The sequence below is a fragment of the Tamandua tetradactyla genome, chromosome X, assembly GCF_023851605.1.
Source record: "Tamandua tetradactyla isolate mTamTet1 chromosome X, mTamTet1.pri, whole genome shotgun sequence".
Classification (NCBI taxonomy): Eukaryota; Metazoa; Chordata; class Mammalia; order Pilosa; family Myrmecophagidae; genus Tamandua; species Tamandua tetradactyla.
In genome coordinates, this window is record NC_135353.1 from 22,356,523 (window position 1) to 22,381,808 (window position 25,286).

The following is a 25,286-nucleotide window of genomic DNA, read 5'->3' on the forward strand; positions in this document are numbered from 1 at the left end:
TTTCTTTTTCTATTGTCCTTTTATTTCTTTTTTCTAAATCGATGCAAATGTTCTAAGAAATGATGAATATGCAACTATGTGATGATATTAAGAATTACTGATTGTATATGTAGAATGGAATGATAACTAAATGTTTTGATTGTTATTTTTTTTTTTACTTCAGACAGACTTCAGACATGATTGTTAATTTTTTTTAATTAATGAAAAAAGTTTTAAAAAAGTTATTGTGGAGAAAGGTACAGTAAAATTGTATCTTTGTTCTGTCATCTAGATACCAGAGCAATACATTGGATAAAGTTTTTATTCATTGCCTGTTTAGCCAAGTAGGCTATTTTCCAAACGGTGGCTACTTAAAGTGGTTTGGAAAGTTTCCCAATCTTTAATCACATAAAATTCTTCCCTCCCTACCTCCTTCTTGCTTCATACCAGATAACAGAACACGTGGCATGATTACCTTTCTGTAGTTTGGAGAACAGGCAAAACTAGATGCAGAGCCACCTTACATGTGCTCTTCCTGCAAAAATATCAAAAGTGAAAAAGGCGGCAAGTCTAACAGGAGTGCTTCGATTTACTCATCTCAGAGTGATCCCTAGTTTGATCTTAATCAGGTAACTGGTTGAAGCTGTTAAAACTATGTGTGTGGATGTGACTGTGCGATTGTGAAAACCTTGTGTCTGATGCTCCTTTTATCTACCCTGTCAACAGACAAGTAGAACATATGGAATAAAAATAAATAATAGGGGGAAGAAATGTTAAAATAAATTTAGTTTGAAATGCTAGTAATCAGTGAAAGTGAGGGGTAAGGGGTATGGTAGGTATAATCTTTTTTTTTCTGTTTTCATTTTATTTCTTTTTCTGTTGTCTTTTTGGGTTTTTTTTCTGAATTGATGCAAATGTCCTAAGAAATGATGATTATGCAACCATGTGATGATATTGTGAATTACTGATTATATATGTAGAATGGAATGATCATATGTGTTTTTGTTCGTTTGTTAAATTTTTTAAATTAATAAATAAATAAATTAAAAAAAACTATGTGTGTGGGTTGTTTTGGTTTTTTTTTTGTATCCAAAATGTTTATTGGGATGATGTCCCACTCATCTTGCTTCAGGGTGCTTTTAGTGCTGCTTCCTTCTGAAGAAGCATCCTTGCTTTTCCTGCAGTAGACTGGCAGAGGCCAGTGAAACAGCCAATACACAAAACCACTGTCTGTGCATGGCTAAAGGCCATGGTGATTTTATAGTATCCTGGGCATTTCACATCCATGAAGTAGGAATTGGGGCTCTGCACCAAGGGCTTCATCTTGGGTTTCCTGTTCGGGAGAGGGATGAATGAGGTTCTTTGAGAAAGGCATGCTCTCGTGGAAAGATCGTCACTGGAGAAAAGGCTGTGTTATTTATTTATTTATTTATTTTTAAGTAACCAATGTGAGCCCTTTGCAGGTAAACTGGGATTTAAGGCAGGGACACCAGTATTCATTAAATACTTACTATGTGCCCAGCTCAGACTAAGCACCATGGAGCATAAGTCGAGCTTACAAGTCAGTTTAGCCAACAGATATTTAGCAGTGACTCTTTTCCAGACACCATATAGGTACTGTGGGAGGGGAACAAAGATGAATAAGACCAAGTCTCTGCCCCAAGGAGCTCCCTGTTCCATGCAAACAAGTGGGGTAATGGACAATGATAACATGTGGTAAGTGCTATAAGACAGGTGTATGAAGAAGGACACCAGAATGGACAACCCATTTACTTTTGAAGTGGGGTGAGGGGAGACAGGGGCCATTTGAGGTGAGCCCTGACAAATGAGGAGTTTGATAGACAGAAGGAGACTAAAGGGCTTTTTGAACAGAGGAAACAGCCTGTGAAAAAGTACTAAGGCATTGCATGTTCTCAAAGAAACTGGGCAAGGTGTAAAGGGGACTTTTATATACAGAGGCCTTGCCAGTGTTGTATATTCTTGCTGTGTTGCTCGTTTTAGCAAAGGTGAAATACACGTCTATGTTTCAGAAAGATAACCGACAGCTATGGGGAAGAAAGCTTTTATCATGTCTGTGATGCTTCAAGCTGTGTGACCCTGGGCAAATTATTTAACCCCTCTAAGGCTCAGTGTTCTCATTGTAAAATGGAGATAAGAGTTTTATACCTATAAAGTATATGACTATTTAAATGGCAGTGTGATACGGAGTGAATCTAAAATCCAAGAAGCAGGGCTGAGAACCATCTGGATAGGATCAGTTGCACAGTAATTGTAGTTAGGCACTGTAGTAGTTAAACCCATTGTGGAAGCTCCTATTGTATTTAGAGTGTCCTTTCCCTTAGTCAGTACTTTCACTTCATATGCTTATTTGATAATAAGAGTCCTTGACTCACAGGTTTAAGGATTAGATTGATTTGGGCCCATAACTCTCCCCCCTCACGTTCTACAATCCAACATGTGCCAACATACCGGCATTTAAAACATTTCTCTGGAATGCTCCAAACTTCTTGGTTAAAGGCCTTCTTCCAAGATGTTTCCTCATATCTTCCTAAATTCTCATATATCATCCAGGTATGAGTTTAAATGTGACTTTAAGCCTTCACGAATCCTTTGCTGACTGCCTCCCTGATGTATACACACATTACTCTTTTTAAATCCCCTGTAACACTTTGACTTGTAGCTTCAACCTACTTGTAAATCATTTCTTCAAGGTCCCCCTTCCAAGTTTTCATAACCATGAAGGCAGAATCCATGTCTATGTCTCTCATCTATATAAACTCAGTGTCAAGAATACAAAGTGGCAAAGTAACATTGTTTGACTCAATCTATCTGCCAATCATTAAGATGGAATGTGGAGAGAATGATGGGTCAATGGGAAAAATTATATTAAAGAGAAAATACAACTCATTTAATGCTCATCTGAAGGAGTTAATGGAAAGGAAGAGGCTGCATATGAAGCAAAGGAAAAAATCTAGAAGATCCATGAAGAGGAGGGATAGCCCCCAGAGAAACTTTGACCAGGGTGAGACCTGCCTATCCAATTGCCTATTAGCCAGAGGCCCTCAAAATCGGGATGCCCACGACCCCTCTTTCTTGGATTACATCAGCAATACCCTCCTCATTTGTCTCCCTGCTTCCGGTCCTTCCAGTTCCTCCGTCCCCCAATCCAATATCCTTACTGCAGCCAAAATGATCTCTTTAAGAGGAAAATCTGATTACCTTGCTCCACCGCTTAAAAAAAAAAGACTCTCCTTCCCGCCTTTGCCCTCGGGATCTAGGCTTTAGTCCTCCACTTCCTCCTCCAGTTTCTCCCTTTCTTCCCTCGTCATTCTCTGTTCCCCCTCCCCCTACTCTGTGCTAAGGCCTAATTGATCTCACAGGATTCCCATTCGCTAGCCCTTTCCCTCCACTCGGTCCTTGGGAATTTAGTGCTCTACTCTCCCCCTCCCCCACAAACCTCAGAACTAACTCCAAAAGCCGGAGTGATCTGGTCCCTAAGGATGCAAGTTTCCCTCTTGAAACCCAGGGGGACAGACAGGGACATCTATTGTGGAGCCTGCCCTATTCTACCCAGGACTGGGGGAGGTCTGGTTTAGACTCAGAACCTAGGAAGGGCCTTCACTGTAGTCCTTCCACCTGGACTTGAAACGCCAGCTTCCCCAAGGTGAGGGAATTCTCCTAGCCCCCTGCGAGTCCAGGTTCTGCTTGATGAGTCTGGCATTTAAGGCGTTTTACAAACATGGCTTCCTCCCGACCAAGGCCAGATCTAATCAATTTACGTAATTCAATCTGAAGGCTGGTGGTCATGACTTTTGCGTTATTTCTTATTTGGCTTGGAAAAAACACACACACACACTAAGAACGAATATTTCTTTCCTACTGAGCATTATTTCTCCCATTAGTGTTAATAACTTAGAGCTGGCTCCAAAGCTCTCTAGGGACTTTAACCTGTGACCTGAGCATTATTCACTACTATCTGCTTGGCATATAATCATAATTCACCCTGGAAAGGTAATCATTACTATGAAGAAGAAAAGAAACAATTGCTGGTAAATTCCACTCCCCACCTCCCAGATACCTGGTAACATTTTAGCATATTTCCTTCCTGTTATAGTCTCTCCTTTTTTTATTTTTTTAGGTAGTTCATGTTGTATGACCTTGGACCTTCTTTTCTTTTCCTTCTACATTCTCTCCTTGCGTGGTCTCATCCATTTTGATGGTTCGTACTACCATCTCTAAGGTAACAATTCAGCCCAAATCACAGCTCTGGGCACCAGATTTCTCCACCCCTTTCCTCAGCAAGCTTTTCCATTTTAGTAAATGGCATCGCTATCTGTCCTAATGTCAGATATTTTGGGAGCCCATCCATAATTACTGTTCCTATTTCCTCATTCTCACCTCAGTCCTTTCCCCATCTGATGATTCATTAGCAAATTCCGTCCCCTCTGCCTGTCTTATGAGTCTAGCAATTGTTCCCTCCTCCCCCAAGTTTACTGCTGCCACCCCTATTCAAACTGCCCTCCTCTCCCTCCTGTCTGCTCCTACAGCCACCTTATTGGTGTCCTTGCTTCCGTACAAGGTCCTACAATCTCCCAATGGATTCTAAGGGGCTGTCTACCTCGGTCCCTGGTACAAATCACAACATGCAATTATTTGGTTTGTTAATTTTAATTTCTTTTCCACGAGTACGACTGGTAGATAAAATATCAGATGCCCAGTTAAATTTGAATTTCAGTTAAACAACAAATGATTTTTAGTCTAGAAATCTGGGACATGTTTTTGCTAAAAAATTATTTCTTGTTCACGTGAAATTCAAACTTAATTGGACGTCCTGTGTCTCTACTTGCTAAGTCTGGAAAACTTACCCACGAGGATCTCTGCCCTTGTTTGGCATATTCTGAGTTGTACCATCAAGGCCTAGCCCCGAGTCTAAGTAAGATGAAACTGTATGGCGTTTTATGTTTTTACCTCACTGCCATTTATTTATCAGAATGTCACCCCATTCAGGCAAAATTCTTGGTTAAGCTAATTTTGGAAAACGTAGTTTATTACCTAACTTCTTTGTTTTCTATTTCTGTAAAATTGAGTTAGCAGGAGAATCTACACTCAGCATGTTGTGAGAATTAAACGAGTTAGTGGGTGTAAAGTGTTTAACACCGTCCGGACCTGTAGAACGCTGAATAAATTTCAGTTCTTTATTCAAGAAAGCCTGCGCACCATTTTAGCAGAAAGCAAAAACGCGGGTTTGGGCCTGACGGGTGGGGGTAGGGAAAACGGTTAGAAATGGGCGCCGGCCGGAACGCAGACGGCCCGGGGGGAAGGGGCAGAGCGAAGAGTGAATGACAAGGGTGGCAACCAATGGAGAGACTGGGAACTGCTCCCCTCCCTTTGCCTTTCAAATTCTAAGCTCCGTTTCCATCCGGGTATTTCAGCCTCGTTCCCGGGCAGTATAAAGTTTGCTGTCTCCTTTGTTCGCCCTCGTTGCGCAGTAGAGCTAGCGGCTTCCCCTTCCTCTCCTCCAACTCGACCCGGCTGCCCTTACGCGTGCTGAGCTTCTAGAAAGCGTCTGTCGGCAAGCTCGTGGAAGCTTGAAATCATCCTCACCTCGCTCCGGTACGTACATCCTTTGAGAGATCCATATGTTCTCACGTTAGAACGTGGGATTATTTCCCTAGAGACGGGGGTGGCGGCCGCCATTTTAAGAACCCAGAGGCGCCAAGGTACTCGATAAAGCTGAGGGTCGAGGAGGAATACTCAAGGGATACTTTTTCGTTGTAAGCCTCTGGAGAAATTCTGGAGGTCGCCTGCGGGAATAATAACGGAGATTGGGGCTTGTGGGCTGGAGCGGGACGACACCGCGCCGCCTCGCTCCCTGCATTGGGCTGGCGCTGGCGCTATAGATGGGCATGTGGACGTTATGGCGGGGTCCTCGTTCATTGGCGGCCGAAGGGAGGAAGCCCTGTGAATTTTCTTTCTCAGTCACCGTTGGTAAAAGTTAGTCCGCCTGATGGATGCCGATTGTTCTGGGCTGACGCCAAGTGTCGCCATTTTGTCTTTTCCACGCGGTATTTAGTGACCGGTTTTAATTAGGTTCTGCTGCAGTCTTGGAAGTGTTAAGTGTGGCTGCCATGTGCGCTTCCACATTCCGCTATTTAATAGAAAACCACGTTGATGCTCCGTTTTTGTTTTTGTTTTTTTTGTTTTTAGTTCAGATAGTAGCCTTTTCGCTGAGGCGGGGGCTGGGCGCACAACTTGGCTCAAACTTGAGATAACTGCTGATTACAATTACTAGGGAATCCCACTGAGGAACAGGAGCCGTTGGAAAAGGGCATGGTATTAATCTTAAGGTCCTGCGTCTGAACTGTGACCTTGAATTGGCGCGTTAGTTTTTAAAAAATTCTATCTTTAGGATATTTGGGTTGTAGAAAGCAACAGAAGTTTAGGATTAAAGGAACATTGGTTTTTTAAAGTCCTGAGTAGCCAACAGCTAAGGAGGTTTAAGGAGAGTGGTAAAACATAAGTTGGCACCTTTAACCAGGTTAAAGTAACTTACGTTAAGAAACTTGGCAATTTAAATTCACATTCGGTACTTTGGTTATTTAGGAATAATAGTTTTAGTAAAACATGAAACATGTGCCACAAGAAATATATGTTTAAACTTGAGGCATTTCAGGGAGGTAATAACTATTCTTTTTCAACAGACTCTGGGGGGAAAAATGGTTGAAGCAGATCGTCCAGGAAAGCTCTTCATTGGTGGGCTCAATACAGAAACAAATGAGAAAGCCCTTGAAGCCGTGTTTGGCAAATATGGACGAATAGTGGAAGGTGAGTTATCTGAAAGTATGTGCTGGTCTGTTGGTAAAAGGGGAAGCTGTGATGAATTTGATTGTCTTGATCATCTGAGATGATTTTTGTCCTCTAAGAAGTTCTGAGCATTTCCTTATTAAAGGATTCTCCTGTTATTTCATTTGAACTAGGGTTAATACTTTTCCCCCCTAAAAACTACTTTTTTAGTACTCTTGATGAAAGACCGTGAAACCAACAAATCGAGAGGTTTTGCTTTTGTCACCTTTGAAAGCCCAGCAGATGCCAAGGATGCAGCCAGAGACATGAATGGAAAGGTGAGACTTGTGCTGTATTTCCTGATATGTAAAAAAGTACGCTATGCTCTGAATCATGCAAGTCTTCCAGATCAGCTCTTGAATTTTTGTGTTGATTTCTAGGGCCCTATGACCACAACCCTTTGTAGTAACATTCTAAAGAGTATTTTGTAATATGTGAACAAGTTTTGTAGCCAATGTGTGGAGTATTCTCTTTAACGAGAGTCTTGGTTTAAAATACCACGTGGCAATATTTTATCTTGGCGTCCACAAACGTGATTTAATAGCTTGCTTTTTCCCTTTGCATATTTTATAACAAGTCGCTACCCATCTGGCATGGCTTTAAATTCTATTTAGCAGTAATAAGTGCCTTTGATTCAGGTCTTTAAAGATTGAGTAAATGTTTGGAGTCCCACTTTTACCTAATTAATACTGTCTTTAGCATTTTACTCATTGGTGAGTGGAATTTACCTGTCTAGAATATTTCTAATTGCATTTTGAAGGAGATTTTCGCAACTCACAAAAGATTATTAAATCTTGATCTAATCATTACGATGGTTTTTTTTTTTTTTTAGTCTTTAGATGGAAAAGCCATCAAAGTGGAACAAGCCACTAAACCATCATTTGAAAGTGGTAGACGTGGGCCACCTCCACCTCCAAGAAGCAGAGGCCCTCCCAGAGGTCTTAGAGGCGGAAGAGGAGGAAGTGGAGGAACAAGGGGACCTCCTTCACGTGGAGGACACATGGGTAATGATTTGGGTAGAATGTGGGGCCTTGGTTTTATGAGATTGGGGACTGTAACACCCCCCCCCCCCCAATATGCTTTGGTCAAGTTCTTCTCCAGCTTTTGAAATTAACAGTTGACTCATCTCCCAAGTGATTGTGGCTTAAAAGGGAAACAGAAGACATCATAAATTAAGATCTTGAGTGAATTGAGTGGTGGATAATCTATTCCTTATTAAGTATTTTATTCTGTAGGAGAAATGTGAGGAAAATTTCCTTTTTGGTCGTTTTTGGTTGGGCATTTAAACATGAAACAATTTGGAAGTAGCTTTTAAGACTGACCTTCAGTCTTACTTTTCCAGTCTATATGACTTCCTCACACTCAGTACAAGTGAGAACTAGGCTCCAACTGAACAGATGGTCTGGTCCTATTTTCCAGATAGGCATAGAACACAGCTTTTAATGATTCTTGTGATTGTTATTAACTTATTTGTTTCTTTATTTTAATATAGATGATGGTGGCTATTCCATGAATTTTAACATGAGTTCTTCCAGGGGACCACTTCCAGTAAAAAGAGGACCCCCACCACGAAGTGGGGGTCCTCCTCCTAAAAGATCTGCCCCCTCAGGACCAGTTCGCAGCAGCAGTGGAATGGGAGGAAGAGGTAAATGTTCATTTATAATAATCTGCACCTACCACCATAATACAAGAAAGAGTTAAGATGAATTCTAAAATTATTAAGACTGACACATGGACTTCAGGGCATCTAGAGACATGCAGTTAATGAGCATTGAAAAGAATAGGAAACTTAGAGAAGATCTTGCTCAATTTTTTCACATTTGAACCACTAGTGAGTTTACTTTCATGTTTTAAATTTTATCTTTGGGTATACTTAAAAATAATTTTTCCCCTCAAGCTCCTGTATCACGTGGAAGAGATAGTTATGGAGGCCCACCACGAAGGGAACCTCTGCCCTCTCGTAGAGATGTTTATTTGTCCCCAAGAGATGATGGGTATTCTACTAAAGACAGGTAAAAGAAAGTATATGGCTTCTCCTTATCATTTGTAATTAAGGGTGAAGGAGAAATCTTGATCTAAATTACTTTTGTTTTCATAGCTATTCAAGCAGGGATTACCCAAGTTCTCGTGATACAAGAGATTATGCACCACCACCAAGAGATTATACATATCGTGATTATGGTCATTCCAGTTCACGTGATGACTATCCATCAAGAGGCTATAGGTATGTGATTTCACTTCTATGGCTTGAGGCAAAAATTGCTGGAACATTGATGCTCTGAGACTTAACAGTTTCTTTATAATTTAGTGATAGAGATGGCTATGGTCGTGATCGAGACTATTCAGATCATCCGAGTGGAGGATCCTACAGAGATTCATATGAGAGTTATGGTAAGATTCTGGTTGAGGGTCTTGAATATCACCAGCTTGAGATTTTAGGTTCGTGAGCCAGTTTTATTAGGCTGTGTGGTGCTTGCTTTAAAAGGGACGTTTGCTTGCTTTTGAGAGGGGGTAATTTTATCAGCTGGGCTTTTCCTAGTTTTGTGAGGGGCTTGTTTTTTTCCTAAGTTTTTTTGTTTTGAGGCTGTTTGCTTGCTTTGGAGGGAATTTTGCTTGCTTTAAATTGGCAGCCTTATGTGTTTTCCCCCAACAGTGAAAATACAATTTAAAAATTTTATTAACAAGATCAAATGTTTACCATTGCAATATGAAGGAAAGTCTACAGTTCAAAATTGCAACTTATCACTGGAAAGTGGCTGAGTTTCTACTATAAAATAACAAGCTGTCTGGAATATCCTCTTGAAATACACACCGTCTTCAGTCTTTTCAAACAAACCTTAAAATCAATCCATTTCCGTATCTCAGCAGATGAGCAAATCCCTGTTATGGCCAGCAATGGCAGAGTTTAAAACCTCCCAGTTGAGAAAGTAAACGTTTAATACAGGAATTCTGTAAATTCAGATTTAATTGTTGTATATATACAATTTATAGTGTTGCCATATTACCTGACCATTGACCCTGCAGGTAACTCACGTAGTGCTCCACCTACACGAGGGCCCCCGCCATCTTATGGTGGAAGCAGTCGCTATGATGATTACAGCAGCTCACGTGACGGATATGGTGGAAGTCGAGACAGTTACTCAAGCAGCCGAAGTGATCTCTACTCAAGTGGTCGTGATCGTGTTGGCAGACAAGAAAGAGGGCTTCCCCCTTCTATGGAAAGGGGGTACCCTCCTCCACGTGATTCCTACAGCAGTTCAAGCCGCGGAGCACCAAGAGGTGGTGGCCGTGGAGGAAGTCGATCTGATAGAGGGGGAGGCAGAAGCAGATACTAAAAACAAATACAACTTTGGACCAAAATCCCTGTTCAAAGAAACAAACAAAAAGTGGAAACTGTTATAACTACCCAAGGACTACTAAGGAAAAATTGTGTTACCTTTTTTAAATTTCCTGTTAAGTTCCCCTCCATAATTTTTATGTTCTTGTGAGGAAAAAGTAAAACATGTTTATTTGATTTATGACATTGCTTTCAACAAGCAAATGTTAAGTGTGTAAGACTTGACTTGTGTATTAGTGTTGTAACTTTCCAAGTAAAAGTGTCCCTAAAGGCCACTTTCTGATTTTTCCCAGTAAATGCGGCAAGCACGCCTAAAAGCTTCCACAAACATCTAGCCATCTAAAATGGAGAGATGAATCTTTCTGCTTATACAAACAAGCTTAGATAATTAGAGGGTGGTCGGGGTAATGCTACTCTTAGGATTTCAGGATGTCTTCAAACTGAAATCTCAATGTTCTCAGTATGAAAACCTGAGATCAAATGCTTATGTAAGGAAAGTGCTATTCACCCAGTAAACCCCAAAAAAGCAAATGGATAATGCTGGCCATATTTTGCCTTTCTGACATTTTCTTAGGAATCTGCAAGAACCTCCCCTTCCCCCTCCCCCAATAAGACCATTTAAGTGTGTGTTAAACGACTACAGAATACTAAATAAAAAAGTTTGGCCAAAACCAACCATGAAGCTGCAAACGATGCTTGCTCTTACTGTTTCAAATTTTTGCAACTCTGTAGTGTCTCACTTTTAAAGGAACAGCTTGATTGCAAAGGAGAAAATAGATAAGCAATGAAGTTATCTACAACTTCTCAAAGGCTTATGACTTCTAAAAAGTGAATCTATCAGCATTCCACATCAGATTTAAAGCATCAAATGCCTGTGAAACAGCAAAGATGGTAAGCAAAGCAAACTAGTTTTTCCGTCTAAGTCGAAATTGAACAGTTACCTTCCTCATAGTACAGTGAAACATACTGTACATGGCAATGGAAATGCTTTCTAGATTTTAAAAAACCTTTTGGAAAAGCAAATGTTCAATAGCGTATTAGAAGTCCTCCAAATTCAGCACTTGGATTTTTTTAAAAAGCATGTCTGACACTTAAAGGCCTTAATACAACTGTTGTTTACCAATAGTGATCTGGGGTTTGGGAGGGGGGATCTTTTTTTTAAAGGCTATTTTTGATGAAGACCTTTAAACATGCTTCATATATTTTAACATTTTTTTCAAATTAGTCTTTTAATCAATATAGGAGATGGCTTAAGTTTGGGGGCCCCCACTTTAGCCCTGTAAGCCATTGCAAACTTGACATTTAGTTGGATGCCTGACTTGTTTTTAGTTCTATGGAACTACACTGTATGGAGAAAATCTATTGCAAGTGGTCTTTATAAAGCAAAACCTGAGGCAACATGACCCAGGTCCAGCCATGAAGTTGAAAAAGATGCTGTTGAATGTAGTAAACTTGAAGACCTCCAACTAAAAATCTTACACTGCATTTATTCCTTCAAATAAGTTTTGTCCGTTCAACTTAAGGATTTAACATGGCAGTGCATCATTGGAACAGAATGAGATCCATAAGCCATGCAACTTAACCATTTTAAGCCATTCCAGTCCATCCCAAGCCAGTGAATCTTCCACCACTTAAGAGAAATAGTAGAACATGAAATACATTAAGCTGCAAGTCTGAACTTGCCTTTTCTTTCTGGAAAGAGGGCAGTTATAGGCAAGTTGTAAATAAGTTCCTTAAGAGATAACTAGTCAACTTTAATTTTTACAGGTTGAGCATTATGGTCATTATGGTCTTGGAGTGCTGATTTATTCACACTAGATAAAGCTGGCAGCAAGAGATATCAAATGCTAAGGTAAGTTTTAAAAGCAGTCGACTTTATAGGTTTAAACAACTATTGCTATGATCTTGACAAGTTATTTGATTCTAGTTGCACCCATAAAAGGGATAATAAAAAAACCTGTGAGTTATGAGGATCAAAGTGCTGTAACGTGGAACTGGCACGTTGACTTATTTTCCATTAAGTCCATTTAAATGTTTGAGCTTATCTTAACATATAGGTATACTTCTGTTAGTTATGTGGTATTTTTAACTATTTCTGAACTCAAAACTTTCTAATACCCTCATGCAATGCAGGTTTTGGTATATGAGCAAACCTCACTGGTAAATGAAATTCAAGCTTGCTTCCATGCGTTTTGTATAAGGACATTTCGAAATTAAACCAGTGCTTGCTTGTTTGCACATCTGCAGTACAACTTGGAGTTACTGATGCAGCTGCTACCAAATTCCCTGCTTGAGCATTGTAGTCACATTAGCGTAATGACATAGTATGGAACGTTAATATTCCCAACTTGATCAGTTATTGTAATGGGTCTTTATGGTTGCGTTTTAGAGCTTGCAGTTTTAAGCAAATATTTTGTTGCCAGTTCACTATTTAAATCATAGGTAAGGGTGGTGGGAAATAATTTCTGATATAAGATAATACCCTGTGACTTGATCTTACATTTTTCATTTTACAGAGTTGAAGCAGAAGAATGCTGATCGACGATGAGGCACCACAGATGCATTAGCAGCACTGATCAGAGTTGGTTTGTAGCAGGCAGATTTTGCCTTCAAGGGTTCCTGTGGACCTGACTGAAGGAAGACATATTAATGTGTTGGTAGCACTCTTAACTAGGGAAGGGCTAGTTACTTAAAGCAAGTAATTGACCAAACGGAGAAGGAAGCAAGGAAATTGGTAAGTTGAAGGTAGACAGGAAGTTCTTGTGGTTCTTTATGTAGATTTCATAGCTTTGAATTTCATTTTGTTTAGCTAAAGTCATAGGGGTAACGGCTATTTAGAACATTTTAAGGTAGCATTAAAATGATTCAAAGTTAAATTTAAAAGATGAAAGGCGTAAGTGGTAAGTCTTGGTCCAGTAAAGTGATTTTCAGCACCTTTAAGTGTATCCAGAAACAGTTCAGTTGTAAAGGGAAGAATAAAAATCTGAAAACAACCTGAAGCATTGCTAAAATTATCAAAAGTATACTTAACTGGTAACAATTATACAAGTCACCTCATTTCCTTTTGTAAGCCTACTTGAGCCCCATCTCCTATTTTGGAATTAAATCAAGGTACAGCTTTAGTTTATTGCTTTGGAAACTAGAACCGATAATATAAAAACTAATATTCTCAAAGGAAACATGAGTTTTTGAACCAATTCAACAATGTTATAAAATGGGGGAGAATATTTAATATTCATTTTGACAGATTCTAATTAGATTGAGGACATTGGCCAAGTTTAAATAGCTTTTGCACTTACATAACAGTTTTAGCTCAATCTTTTCCTTGATCTGATTACTTGGGTAAATGCTTCTGAGGATGCTTCAGCTCTTTACATTTTATTTTGATAATCTTGAAGATAGTATTGAATGCAGAAATTATCTAGAAAATACGAAGAATTCAAAGTATGCTTTAATGAGCAGACACCTATATGCCATAGTTTACTGACCCAGCAGACTGAATTCTACTCCTCTTTGAAAAATTGGTTTTGATTCTTCTGACTTCATACTCATTGTAAAAGAAACAGAATGATAGAAAATGCTTTGTTTACCTGATAGTCAAACAGGTCTTAGGAATTACATTCACTTCACTTTCAGGAGTCTTGTATTTGAAACTTAATAAAATTTCACATGGCTTTTTTTTTTTTTGTGAAAGTGAGTTCTTTTTATGCTTTTAGGAAATACTTAACAGGCTTTAAATATTTCCCTCCTGCTCAATCTGGTATTTGATGCATTTAATCAGTTAGTTACAAGGAAATGTCCAGGCACTGAGGTGGCCTGCTTTCTATGACTAGGTCTCCTTTTATAGCAGTGAGCTTCAGCTATATGTTAACGCAATTCATATTTCATTAACTCCTTACATTAAGAACTAGAGGCTAAAATACCAAGGAGATACATACATATACACACACACATATGTATATACACGTATTGTAGTCCATTTATCCCCATTTCCTGCTTAACTGATTGGAACAGTTGGTAGTGAGTCTCACTTGGACAAAACAAACCAGCAGCACAGATGTGCAGCTGTATATGCTTGCAGTTTCCAGTTTCTTGACAATTTAGCCTTTGCACCAGTAACGATGTTTATTTACACCTAGAATGACATGAGTTATATGACCAGTTTAAAAACGAATGTAGCTGAACATCAAGATGACAGATAAAATCTGAAGTCTTTTCATCCTGTGAGAATATCCTCAGTGTCACATTATCATGGAAAAATACCAGTTGAAGTTGCACACATCAGTATATTTCTCTGAAAAACATTTGACTAGGCATCATTAAGCTTTCAATAAGGATTTTTTTTTGAAACCACGACTACAAGTATTCATTGAATTCTTCCTAACTAAAGAGAAAAATCAAGGCTCTAGATCAATGGGAAAAGAAAACCAAAGGTGCATATGCACAGCCTTTTGCTAATCAAGACGAGGGTATTTTGGGCAAAACATTTTGGTTCTCCAACTGATTTGAGATCGTGTTTTCCATAAAGAGGCCTTGCACATGGCCTGGGTAATTCAGATCTAGCCAGCCTTTTGTGCCCATTCATGGGCATTGGCTGTAGACATGGTGAAGGTAGCTACAGGTGAAGGAGAAGGCAAGTGGGAATTTGACCAGGTCTGCCTTACTCTAGACCCTGTCTTCTGTCCTCAGAAAGTGCAGGAAAAAAATCAGTTGTCACTCTGAAGTTCTCTCTGGTCCCATCCTTGAGAGGGCCGTATTTTAAGCCCAAGCTGTCCAGTTTAAACGGGTCTTCATAGGGACCTGTGCTTCATTTAATGCCTTGCTGTTATCTTGAAATTCTTAATATGTTGAGCAAGAGACGTTTTATTACTTTGCACTGGGCCCTACGAATTTTGTAGCTTTTCCTGGTTTTAATATATTCCATCCTCTTTCTTGCTCTTTCTGTATACCTGTAGTTTGTGTAGTGTGCCCATCCTATCTGGTAGAGGTATTTGAAGAATGAACTCGGTCCCGATATCAGTCCTGCTGCCTAGCACACTGAATTATAGCTGTTGGTCTTCTCCCAGCTCTCTACTGCACCTCTTACAGGCAAAAGCTCCAACCTTAGGTAGCCACTGTGTCCTCTTGGCATTTTACCCAGGAGAACAACATTGCTGGTGCACCCTGTGTATAGTGGTTTCACACAGCTGGAGACCTGTATGCTGAGCACTGGGTGAGGTCTGGAGGAGCATGCACCATTGACTTGCCTCCCAGGAGCTTATGCTTGAATTGGGAGCATAAAGACCTAAAAAATATCTTTATAAAAAATGCTTGTTCAACATTTATTGACCTAGTTACAATGCAAGTTTCATGATGGTTTGACTCACTACTTCATTCCCAGCTTATTGTATCTGGCACCGTAGAGAAGACATTCATTAAGCTATTGCTTTAGTGTTCAATAAGGATTTTTAAAGTGAAATTGGAATCTGAAATGTTCAAATATTAGAAGGTACGATAACCTGAGATTTCAAAATACGCTATCAAAACATTGCTGGCAAGGCCAAGGATGTACCTTGTGGCCAGACAATTCCTTCCCTGAGCCCTCATGGGGCAAGCACAGATGTTTTAAGTTTTCATAGTTGAGTGTTTTAGTACAAGTTTGGATGTAATTACTGAGAAATGGAAATACCTCATTGTGGGATTGATGGATAAGGTTTGAATTTTTTACCTACCATCAGGTTCTGGTTATATCATGGTATTGCCAGTGTTTGATAAATTTTGCCATCCTGGTACACACACTGCATCTCACTGTTTCAATTTGTATTTACTTCATGAATGACAAGCACTTAAATTTTTTTAATGAGTTATTTACAGTGAAATGCACAAGTTTCCGGTGTACGGTTGAATCAGTTTTGAAAAATGCTTTTATGTAATGCATGCTTATCAAGATGCAACATGCACTCCAGCAAGTTCCATTGTTCCCCTTTTCTACTTAATAGCCTATCTTCTACCCCAGAGAAATAACACTGACCTGGTTTATATCGTTATAAGATACTGCATTTTAAAATGTTTCTTGTAAATTGTACGCTATATTGATGTGCGTTTTTGTGTCAAGTTTTTTTTTGCACAGCATAATATATTTTGAGATTCATCCATGGAGTTGCATTTTTCAGTAGTTCTTTATTGCAAGAATAGAATTGCAATGTATGAATATTCCATTCTGTTGATGGACTTCTCTTACCAGTTTTTAGCTAATAGGAATAATGCTGTCAGTATTCTTGTATGGGTCTTTGTGGAAATAACTTCATTTTTTTGGATAAATACGTTGGAGTGGAATTGATGAGTGGTAGTGTAGATTGCTAAATGAATTTTTTTCTTTCTACCTTTATTAATATTTATTTAGAGAAGATGTAAGTTTACAGAAAAATCATATATAAAAGTGTCCATATACCACTCTGTTATTAACACCTTGCATTAGTATGATACTTCTGTAAAATTGATGAAAGAACATTTTTATGATTGTACTATTAACTTTAGTCCATGGTTTACATTAGGCTTCACTGTGTTGTACTGTTCCATTTTTAAAAGTTTTATTCTAGTAACAACTAGTTTTTAAGATGCTGCCAAATAGATTTTCCAAGGTTTTTGTACCATTTTATGCTCTCATTAGTAATGTACGAGGGTTCTGGGTGCTTCACAAAATATAACATACCCATTTCATTTTAACCGTCATGCTGGGTGAAGCAGTAGTATCACACTTGAGTTTTAATTTCCCTGATTGAGTACTTTTTAAAAAATGAACTATTGTGGGATAATTTTCTAGGAGAGTTGCAAATATAAAAGAGTTCCCGTATGTCCTTCATCCAGGTTGCCCAAATTTTAATATCCTACATAATTTAACGTTTTCTAGCCTTAAGTGTCCAAGTCTTTGGTTCATTTTAAACACATTTATTACATGAGTTAGGGTGGGAGGGAGGAATTATTTGCCTTTCTAGGCCTTGACTTTCTTCAGATAAAACTCCAGCTCCTTGCCTTCTAGCACACAGTTATCTGTTCACCCACACTAGCCTGGCCTCGAAGCAGTACAGGCAAGAAGCTTGCCCTGCTGGTACTGCTCCTTGAGAAGACCGCCTATCTTGGTGTTCTTTTTCCTTTCAAGCATATTCTGAACTTTGATGGTTTTTTTTTCTTTCTTTTAGTTTGTTTTATGTTTTTCTTTTAATCGTTTTTTGTTTAAAATTTCTTCAGCAGTCAGCTTGGCCTCTGTGCTGTTTTGAAAGGATTTACGTAGCCTGGAAAAGCCATGTTTTGATACTAATCAGTCTTGTGGGAGCAGTGGTTTCTTCTGATCCTTACTCAGTACTATAGTTTGGAAACTTGACTAGTTTACTGTAATCCTATAAAAAGTATTTTGGAGAAAGCTTCAGAATGCTGCAGAGCCACGAAGCCGAGTCCACCAGCCAGCGACTTGGAGACGAAGAAGGAAAACGCCTCCTGGGGAGCTTAATAAGACAGGCCTGGAGAGAAAGCAGACACAGCCCTGTTCGCCATATTCCCTTCCAGCTAAGAGAGAAACCCTGAACTTCATCGGCCTTCTTAAACTAAGGTGTCTTTCCCTGAATGCCTTAATCAGACATGTCTATAGACGTGCCTTAATTGGGACATTTCCATGACCTAAAAACTGTCAACTTGCAACTTATTAAATTCCCCATTTTAAAAAGCTGTTCCGTTTCTGGTATATTGCATTCTGGCAGCTAGCAAACTGGAACAGCCCACTTCTTGCGGCCCAGGGACAGAGCACAGTGGGACTCATACTACTGTTGGCATGGTGTGCTGTCAATGAGCACAATACAGTTCTTCACCACAGGCTTGGTATGGACCAGCTCATTGGATGCATTGTAGAAAACATCGATGATCCTTGCTTTGTGAGTATGACACTCAGAATCCCAGGAGAAGTTCCCCACATCCAGCTTCAGGGCAGGGTACTCTCACCCAAACTGTGTATGTGATGGGGGTCAATCTTTGTGTTGGCAGCTGGGCATCCTAACTCATATTTTCGCTTCCTTTGGTAAGGCTTTCTCTTGCCCCCAGTCTTGGGACACTTGTGCCAGTTGTCCTGGGAGATAGATGCCCATCACACAGCGCTGGCTGGAAAGAACTTGGGTCCTTTTTTTTTTTTTTTTTTTACTGTTCATTGTTTGCCTCTTTAATGGTGAAATATATATACAAAAAAGCAATAAATTTTCAAGTACTTTTGTGCACAACTTTTTTTATTTTTATTTTAAAAAATTTAAACTAAAACATTAACATGAGATCATTTCGTTCTACATATATAATCAGTAATTCACAATATCATGACTTAGTTGCATATTCATCATTTCTTAGAACATTCGCATCAATTTAGAAAAAGATAAAACGAAAGCAGAAAAAAAAGATTATACATACCATACCCCTCACCCCTTGCTTTAATTGAGTACTAGCATTTCAAACTAAATTTATTTTAACATTTGTTCCCCCTATTATTTATTTTTATTCCATATGTTCTACTCATCTGTTGACAAAGTAGATAAAAGGAGCATCAGACAAGGTTTTCACAATCATAGTCACATTGTGACATCTATATCATTCAATCATCATAAAGGAACAGCTACTGGAACACAGCTGTACATTTTCAGGCAGTTCCTTCAGCCTCTTCATTACATCTTGAATAACAAGGTGATATCTACTTAATGCGTAACAATAACCTCCAGGATAACCTCTCAGACTCTGGAATCTCTCAGCCATTGACACTTTGTCTCATTTCATTCTTCCCCGTTTTGGTCGAGAAGGTTTTCTCAATCTCAATGCTGAGTCTCAGCTCATTCTAGGATTTCTGTCCCATGTTGCCAGGAAGGTCCACACCCCTGGGAGTCATGTCCCACGTAGACGGGAGGGTGGTTGAGTTTTGTGCACAACTTTTTGCAAATAAAGTTTATTATAGAAAGGTATCACAGAGATAGAAAAGATATCATAAGTACCCAAAAGAGCATTATTGCTTCATTGTTTTCTTAAAATACAATTTTTTTAAAGCTGTTTAAAGGTTCTTAAAATACAGTATTTATCCAGAGAAAAATTTGGATAGCAAATAGGATCATTATTTTATGTGACACACCACTAGAGGGAAAGGGAAAAAAAAGAATCCCCGCAGTTATGATGTATTGAAGACAAGTTTTATGCAACTTTTCTACTTCATCTTCTGTTTGTTGGGTTTTTTTTTTTTTTTTTTGTACAAACCTCAGCAAGGTCTGGTTAAGCTGCTATGAAATATAACAATAACAACTGACAATCTTTTGTTTATTAATGCCTCATCTAATGTAAACCTTACAACAACCCAATGATAAGTGTTCCTGTTTTAGTTCCCCTCAATTAACAAATTACAGAAGTAAACTTTCCCAAATTTACCCAGGTATTTTAAATAACAAAGCCATTTCTGACACTCCTGTACTCTGAGTAATCACTCTCTGGCCTGAGGTTTATTTCCTCCAGATTTAGCAGACTCCCTACTCCAGACACACACAGATACACACTGAGATTAGGTGACTTCGGTCCTGGGTCAGAAGACATAATTCAGCTCAAATTTTCTGATGATCATCCTTCAGGACCAGGTGAAAGGCAATTGCCTCTCATGATAAACTGTATTTCCAAGTACATTTTTTTTCAAAAAATTTTTATTGATATATATTTTATATATTCACAAACCATGTAATCATCAAAAGTGTATAATCAGTGATTCACAATATCATCATATAGCTGTGCAATTATCATAATCGACTTTTTTATTTTTTGTGAAAAATAAAAAAGCAATAAATTTCAAAGCACATTGTAACAATTAGTTGTGGAACAGATTTCAGAGTTTGGTATGGGTTAAAAATCCTTAATTTTAGGATTTTTACTTCTAGCTGCGCTGTGATAGTAGAGACTAAAATATCAGTTTAATAATTCAGAAATCATATTCATTTGTTAGACCTTACCAACTCTGTTTAACAAAGCTAACCTTTCTTTTTTAAAAAAAAATTATTTATTAATTAAGAACAAACAAAAAGATTAACATATTCCGTTCCACATATATATTCAGTAATTCTCAACATCATCACAATGATGATATTCATCATTTCTTAGAACATTTGATCTGTTCAGAAAAAGAAATAAAAAGACAATAGAAAAAGAAATAAAACGATAACAGAGAAAAGAAAAAGATTATACATACCATACCCCTTACCCCACGCTTTCATTTATCACTAACATTTCAAACTAAATTTATTTTAACATTTCTTCCCCCTATTTATTCCATATGTTCTACTCGTCTGTTGATAAGGTAGATAAAAGGAGCATCAGACACACGGTTTTCACAATCACACAGTCACATTGTGAAAGCTATGTCATTATACAATCATCATCAAGAAACATGGCTACTGGAACACAGCTCTATATTTTAAGGCAGTTCCCTCCAGTCTCTCCATTAAATCTTTTTTTAAAAACTTTTTTTATTAATTAAGAAAAAATTAACAAAACATTAAGATATCATTCCATTCTACATATACAATCAGTAATTGTTAATATCATCACATAGTTGCATATTCATCATTTCTTAGTACATTTGCATCGATTTAGAAAAAGAAATAAAAAGACAACAGAAAAAGAAATAAAATGATAATAGAGAAAAAAAAGACTATACATACCATACCCCTTACCCCTCGCTTTCATTTACCACTATTACAAACTGAATTTATTTTACCATTTGTTCCCCCTATTATTTATTTTTATTCCATATGTTCTACTCTTCTGTTGATATAGTGGCTAAAAGGAGCATCAGACATAAGGTTTCACATTCACAGAGTCTCATTGTGAAAGCTATATCATTGTTCAATCATCACCAAGAAACATGGCTACTGGAACACAGCACTACCTTTTCAGGCAATTCCCTCCAGCCTCTCCACTACATCTTGAACAACAAGGTGATATCTACTTAATGCGTAAGAATAACCTCCAGGATAACCTCTCGACTCTGGAATTTCTCAGCCATTGACAATTTGTCTTATTTTACTCTTCCCCCTTTTGGTCGAGAAGGTTCTCTCAGTCTCTTGATGTTAATTCTCAGCTCATTCTAGGGTTTTTCTGAGTCCTTTGATGCTGAGTCTCAGCTCATTCCAGGATCTTTGTCCCACGTTGCCAGGAAGGTCCACACCCCTGGGAGTCATGTCCCACGCAGAGAGGGGGAGGGTGGTAAGACTGCTCGTCGTGTTGGCTGGAGAGAGGGGCCACATCTCAGCAACAAAAGAGGCTCTCTTGGGGGTGACTCTTAGGCCTAAATTTTAAGTAGACTTGACCTATCCTTTGTGGGGTTAAGTTTCATATTAACAAACCCCAGGACTGGGGGCTCAGCCTATAGCTTTGGCTGTCCACACTGCTTGTGAGAATATCAAGAATTCAACTTGGGGAAGTTGAATTTCTCCCCACTCTCACCATTCCCCGAAGGGGGCTTGCAAATACTTTTCCAGTCACTGATCAAATCATTCTGGGATTCATCGGGGGATCACTCTGGACAAACCAACAAAATCTCATGTGCTACCTGAGATTCCAAGTACTTATGACATTCAATCAAACTATCTACATGAGTTATATTAGAAAATGCTCTAGTCAAAATCTAAATTTTGTAACAAATAAACATTTTTTGCTTTAGTTTCACACATAAGGTGACATTTTAAAGTATTAATTATCATCTATTTTCAGCACCCTGCAATAATGACATTCCTTTGTTCTTCCTCATGCCAAAACATTTTTAAAATTTGTACATGTACATTTCACTATTATTAAACCCTCTAAGCATTCCTAGATTATACCATCTCGATCTTTAACATCTATGTTTCTTTCTGATTTCAGTTATGTCCCCAGCCCTCCTCCCTCTATCATTCTCACATGCAGCTTCATTCAGTGTTTTAACATAATTACATTACAGTTAGGTAGTATTGTGCTGTACATTTCTGAGTTTTTCTATCCAGTCCTGTTGCACAGTCTGTATCCCTTCAGTTCCAATTACCCACTATCTTACCCTATTTCTATCTCCTGATGGTCTCTGTTACCAATGACATATTCCAAGTTTATTCATTAATGTCAGTTCATATCAGTGAGACCATACAGTATTTGTCCTTTAGTTTTTGGCTAGTCTCACTCAGCATAATGTTCTCTAGGTCCATCCATGTTGTTACATACTTCATAAGTTTATTGTCTTAAAGCTGCATAATATTCCATCGTATGTATATACCACAGTTTGTTTAGCCACTCGTCTGTTGTTGGACATATTGGCTCTTTCCATCTCCTGGCAATTGTAAATAATGCTGCTATAAACATTGGTGTGCAAATGTCCGCTTGTGTCTTTGCCCCTTAAGTCTTCTGAGTAGATACCTAGCAATGGTATTGCTGGGTCATATGGCAATTCCATATTCAGCTTTTTGAGGAACGCCAAACTGCCTTCCACAGTGGTTGCACCATTTGACATTCCCACCAACAGTGAATAAGTGTGCCTCTTTCTCCACACCCTCTCCAGAACTTGTCATTTTCTGTTTTGTTGATAATGGCCATTCTGGTGGGTGTGAGATGATATCTCATTGTGGTTTTGATTTGCATTTCTCTAATGTCCAGGGACATTGAGCATCTCTTCATGTGCCTTTTGGCCATTTGTATTTCCTCTTCTGAGAAGTGTCTGTTCAAGTCTTTTTCCCATTTTGTGATTGGATTGGCTGTCTTTTTGTTGTTGAGTTGAACAATCTCTTTATAAATTCTGGATACTAGACCTTTATCTGATATGTCGTTTCCAAATATTATCTCCCATTGTGTAGGCTGTCTTTTTACTTTCTTGATGAAGTTCTTTGATGCACAAAAGTGTTTAATTTTCAGGAGCTCTCATTTCTTTCTTTCTTTCTTCAGTGCTCTTGCTTTAGGTGGAAGATCCATAAAACCGCCTCCAATTATAAGATTCATAAGATATCTCCCCACATTTTCCTCTAACTGTTATATGGTCTTAGACCTAATGTTTAGATCTTTGATCCATATTGAGTTAACTTTTGTATAGGGTGTGAGATACGGGTCCTCTTTCATTCTTTTGCATATAGATATCCAGTTCTCTAGGCACCAATTATTGAAGAGACTGTTCTGTCCCAAATGAGTTGGCTTGACTGCCTTATCAAAGATCAAATGTCCATAGATGAGAGGGTCTATATCTGAGCACTCTATTCGATTCCATTGGTCAATATATCTATCTTTATGCCAGTACCATGCTGTTTTGACGACTGTGGCTTCATAATATGCCTTAAAGTCAGGCAGCGTGAGACCTCCAGCTTCATTTTTTTCCCTCAAGATACTTTTAGCAATTCGGGGCACCTTGCCCTTCCAGATAAATTTGCTTATTGGTTTTTCTATCTGAAAAGTAAGTTGTTGGAATTTTGATTGGCATTGCGTTGAATCTGTAAATCAATTTAGGTAGAATTGACATCTTAACTATATTTAGTCTTCCAATCCATGAACATGGTATGCCCTTCCATCTATTTAGGTCTTCTGTGATTTCTTTTAACAGTTTCTTGTAGTTTTCTTTGTATAGGTCTTTTGTCTCTTTAGTTAAATTTATTCCTAAGTATTTTATTCTTTTAGTTGCAATTGTAAATGGAATTTGTTTCTTGATTTCCCCCTCAGCTTGTTCATTGCTAGTGTATAGAAACACTACAGATTTTTGAATGTTGATCTTGTAACCTGCCACTTTGCTGTATTCGTTTATTAGCTCTAGTAGTTTTGCTGTGGAGTTTTCAGGGTTTTTGATGTATAGTATCATATCATCTGCAAACAGTGATAGTTTTACTTCTTCCTTTCCAATTTTGATGCCTTGTATTTCTTTTTCTTGTCTAATTGCTCTGGCTAGAACTTCCAACACGATGTTGAATAACAGTGGTGATAGTGGACAACCTTGTCTTGTTCCTGATCTTAGGGGGAAAGTTTTCAGTTTTTCTCCATTGAAAATGATGTTAGCTGTGGGCTTTTCATATATTCCCTGTATTATGTTGAGGATGTTCCCTTCTATTCCTATCCTTTGAAGTGTTTTCAACAAGAGAGGATGTTGACTTTTGTCAAATGCCTTTTCTGCATCAATTGAGATGATCATGTGGTTTTTCTGCTTTGATTTGTTGATATGGTGTATTGCATTAATTGATTTTCTTATGTTGAACCATCCTTGCATACCTGGGATGAATCCTACTTGGTCATGGTGTTTAATTTTTTTAATGTGCTGCTGGATTTGATTTGCAAGAATTTTGTTGAGGATTTTTCCACCTATATTCATTGGAGAGATTGGTCTGTAGTTTTCTTTTCTTGTAATATCTTTGTCTGGCTTTGGTATGAGGGTGATGTTGGCTTCATAGAATGAGTTAGGTAGCTTTCCCTCCTCTTCAATTTTTTTGAAGAGTTTGAGCAAGATTGGTACTTATTCTTTCTCGAATATTTGGTAGAATTCACATGTGAAGCCATCTGGTTCTTGACTCTTCTTTTTGGGAAGCTTCTTAATGAGTGATTCAATTTCTTTACTTGTGATTGGCTTGTTGAGGTCATCTATTTATTCTCGAGTCAATGTTGATTATTCCTGCCTTTCTAGAAGTTGTCCATTTCATGTATATTTTAGAGTTTATCAGCATAAAATTGTTCATAGTATCCTGTTATTACTTCCTTTATTTCTGTGAGGTCAGTGGTTATGGCTCCTCTTCCATTTCTGATTTTATTTATTTGCATCCTCTCTCTCCTTCTTTTTGTCAACGTCGCTAAGGATCCATCAATCTTATTGATTTTCTCATAGAACCAACTTCTGATTTTGTTGATTTTCTCAATTGTTTTCATGTTCTCAATTTCATTTATTTCTGCTCTAATATTCATTATTTCTTTCCTTTTGCTTGCTTTGGGGTTAATTTGCTGTTCTGTCTTTAGTTCTTCCAAGTGGATAGTTAATTCCTCGATTTTTGCTCTTTCTTCTTTTTTGATATAGGCATTTATGGGAATAAATTTCCATCTTAAGTTGCTCCTTGTTTTCATTGCAGAAACATATATACAACATAAAGCTTCCCATTCCAATCTA

General features: G+C 38.3%; 1 protein-coding gene, 1 non-coding gene and 2 pseudogenes across 2 annotated transcripts; 2 read left to right on the forward strand and 2 right to left on the reverse strand.

The window, feature by feature from the left end:
- Positions 1-1,118: 1,118 nt before the first annotated feature.
- Positions 1,119-1,354, reverse strand: LOC143670665 (small ribosomal subunit protein eS27 pseudogene; annotated as a pseudogene).
- Positions 1,355-5,399: 4,045 nt separating this feature from the next.
- On the forward strand, positions 5,400-17,860 carry RBMX (RNA binding motif protein X-linked). Its single transcript, XM_077145612.1, has 11 exons — positions 5,400-5,592; positions 6,681-6,804; positions 6,994-7,100; positions 7,655-7,826; positions 8,315-8,467; positions 8,720-8,834; positions 8,921-9,046; positions 9,131-9,213; positions 9,847-11,050; positions 11,927-12,011; positions 12,676-17,860. The coding sequence occupies exons 2-9, from the start codon at positions 6,696-6,698 to the stop codon at positions 10,155-10,157; spliced, it is 1,176 nt and encodes a 391-aa protein (XP_077001727.1). The 5' UTR covers positions 5,400-5,592; positions 6,681-6,695; the 3' UTR covers positions 10,158-11,050; positions 11,927-12,011; positions 12,676-17,860.
- On the forward strand, positions 6,850-6,915 carry LOC143672356 (small nucleolar RNA SNORD61). The gene has a single exon (XR_013169810.1). It is a non-coding gene; the product is annotated as a small nucleolar RNA SNORD61 (small nucleolar RNA).
- A 32-nt stretch (positions 17,861-17,892) lies between the features above and the next one.
- Positions 17,893-18,260, reverse strand: LOC143671707 (small ribosomal subunit protein eS8 pseudogene; annotated as a pseudogene).
- Positions 18,261-25,286: the final 7,026 nt, after the last annotated feature.

Bases quoted from the DNA above. Each gene is read 5' to 3' on its own strand.
- RBMX (XM_077145612.1), top strand. From the start codon at position 6,696: ATGGTTGAAGCAGATCGTCCAGGAAAGCTCTTCATTGGTGGGCTCAAT. The intron at 9,047-9,130 runs GTATGTGATTTC...TTTATAATTTAG, and splicing joins TATCCATCAAGAGGCTATAG to TGATAGAGATGGCTATGGTC. The intron at 9,214-9,846 runs GTAAGATTCTGG...TTGACCCTGCAG, and splicing joins AGATTCATATGAGAGTTATG to GTAACTCACGTAGTGCTCCA.